Source organism: Triticum urartu, unplaced genomic scaffold (genome assembly GCF_003073215.2).
Source record: "Triticum urartu cultivar G1812 unplaced genomic scaffold, Tu2.1 TuUngrouped_contig_6244, whole genome shotgun sequence".
In the NCBI taxonomy this organism is placed as follows: domain Eukaryota; kingdom Viridiplantae; phylum Streptophyta; class Magnoliopsida; order Poales; family Poaceae; genus Triticum; species Triticum urartu.
In genome coordinates, this window is record NW_024116989.1 from 19116 (window position 1) to 21704 (window position 2589).

The following is a 2589-nucleotide window of genomic DNA, read 5'->3' on the forward strand; positions in this document are numbered from 1 at the left end:
AAACTGCGGAGTAGGAAAACCGTCAGAAATGTATAAAACGTTTGCGATGATGGATGCATCAAACATGGTTCAGGTTTTAGTTGCATGTGCGATGAAGGGCATACGGTTCAGTTCAATTAACTGTTTGCGATGAGGAGGAATAAAAGAAACGGGCAGCCAGATGAAGGTGTGTGCGATGTACAGGATACAGTTCACTCGGATGAACTGTTTGTGATTCGTCAACACAAAAGAAACGGACAGCCCGATCAAGGTGTGTGCGATGTACAACATATGGTTCATTCGGATGAACTGTTTGTGATTAGGCAAGAGAACAGAAACGATTCAATATAACAAGATGTGTGTGATACGCGGCAAATAGGTCTGTAATCAGAAATGTGTGCGAAGACTGATAATAACGCAGACGATTGCTTCTAATAAGACATATGTGATATGCTCTGTCTACACAACATCTATTGGCCATTGTGGGATGGACGGTCATCCGAATACGTGGCATACAGTTGATCCATCCGACCTATTTGTGATGCAATAGGCCGTGTGTGTTGTGGGCAAACGCTTGCTAGTATTCAACCGTTTGGGATTGATGAATTCATCACCGACGTGATCCCTAGTGTGGTCCATGTTCATCTGATCATCATCTACTTCTTGTGCTAGCCCGCTAAGTTTCCATTAATTGATGGCGTTTTATGAATACACCACCGTTTCCCGCCATTTCATCACCTGTTTCCCGCCACCCTGCTATATTGTGCATAAGGGGCACGCGACGCACGGAGTCGACAAGCACAGCCTGTAGCACATCCACCTTTTCCAAGCATGCCAACCCACCAAAGCGGCGCCTCTATCATCACCCCCGTATCAGCTGTGCGGCGCGCCGCGCCTCTCACTTTGCGGCGCTACAACAGTCTCGCCGTGCGGCGAGCCGCAGCCTCTTGGTGCTGACGTGCCTAGCTTGCTCTGCGGCGTGCCATCGATCATGTTGTGCGGCGAGCTGTAGCCTGTCGGCGCTGACATGCCTATCTTGATCCGCGACGCTCAAGCGCCATGCGCCAAAGGTCTTCTCAACCCTGGCGATGACGCGCATCACAGCATCGTCCATCGCGTTGCCGGGGAGCGCCCTTTTTCTTTCTCATGAACCACGGGAGCGCCCAGCGCCCAGAAGAGCAAAGCTCATTTTCAAAACAGGGTCAAGCGGCGCATTAAAAAGGGCTAATCTTTTGTTACATCTGGCACGAGATAAAAAAGAGAGAGCTTCGTCTATCGATGAACAGCAGATTGACGGAGCTCTTGGCATTGCTTTGTTTTTCTCTCCTTTCCTATCAGCGAGTTCCGATCCTTTTGTTCGAAATTTCTTCGTTCGTACCGAACCACTTGCAGAATCAAATCCAGTTCCACAAGATCCTATATCAGCTATACATCCTCCTTGCATTTATGCCGGAGATGTCGCCAGTGCTATGGGCTTTGGGTTATGTAGATCAAAAATGATGAATGGGATTGTGGCCCTCCACTCGCCGCCAATGCGGAAGGATGCCGCTGAAAAGAATGGAATGCTGCTTCGCTCTGCTGGATGCATCAGATCCCATATAAGAAGCTCGCTCTTTACCCGATCATTCAAACATTTTGTGGGCGGTGCGCCTGCTCTATTGTTGCGTATCAATAGAAGCCTGCTCATGCTGCTTCGGCGGCGCTTTTTCGCCTTCTCTTCGCTCTGGACAGGAGCGCTAATGGACACGGGGAGGGAGCAGGCGAAGCATGTCGTTCGTAATGGAAAGAAAGACACCACTACTTCGCCTCTTTGTTGGACCGCCGGCGTGAACATGGTGGTCTCTGACCAGGACCAGGAACCAATTCGAATTTGGATCTTGACATGTCGGTTGTTTTTAACCGTAGGCATCTCACCAGGAAGTTGGTGGGCTCATCATGAATTAGGTCGGGGTGGCTGGTGGTTTCGGGATCCCGTAGAAAATGCGTCTTTTATGCCTCGGGTATTAGCCACAACTCGTATTCATTCAGTAATTCTATCCCTTCTTCATTCTTGGACCTTGCTTCTGAATATTTTGACTCTTCCATGATGTGTCTTAGGAACCTTTTCAATACGGTCCGGATTGCTAGCTCCCGTTCATAGTTCCGCTACAGACGATACACGAGGAAGATTTTTATGGCGGTTCTGCCTTCTAATTATAGGCATATCTCTGACTCTTTTTTACCAGATGAAGCAGGAGGCATCGGTCCGTAGAACCTATAAAAAAGAGATGGTTGTGGCGCGAAGTACTCTTGTGCACCTACGTCACTCGGCTCGCGCGCAACCCCGCCCCGTTATGTTATGTTATGGAAGAATTTAGCTTCTTGCTGGGCTGGTTATTCAGAGCCAGCAACGAGCTGCCGGATTTCGTCCCGTCCGTAGCGCTTTGGAAGTCACTCTGGCGTGGCACTGCTGGATACTTCTGATCAATAGGAATAGGAGGAAAAAAAAGCTTATGATGAGCATCTATTGGAGTCGATCATTTCCAAGATCTAATTCTAGTTTCTTATTATGTAATGGAAACGCCTCACAATCTTCAGTTTTACGCTTACGCTTAAGGGAAGAAATGTTCT

The 2589-nt window shown here is 48.4% G+C and overlaps 1 protein-coding gene across 1 annotated transcript; it reads right to left on the bottom strand.

The window, feature by feature from the left end:
• Nucleotides 1-1123: 1123 nt before the first annotated feature.
• Nucleotides 1124-1489, bottom strand: LOC125530334. The gene has a single exon (XM_048694733.1). The coding sequence runs from the start codon at nt 1421-1423 to the stop codon at nt 1124-1126; it is 300 nt and encodes a 99-aa protein (XP_048550690.1). The 5' UTR covers nt 1424-1489.
• Nucleotides 1490-2589: the final 1100 nt, after the last annotated feature.

Excerpts from the sequence above, each read along its gene's own strand:
- LOC125530334 (XM_048694733.1), bottom strand. The coding sequence starts at position 1,423 with ATGCAAGGAGGATGTATAGCTGATATAGGATCTTGTGGAACTGGATTT.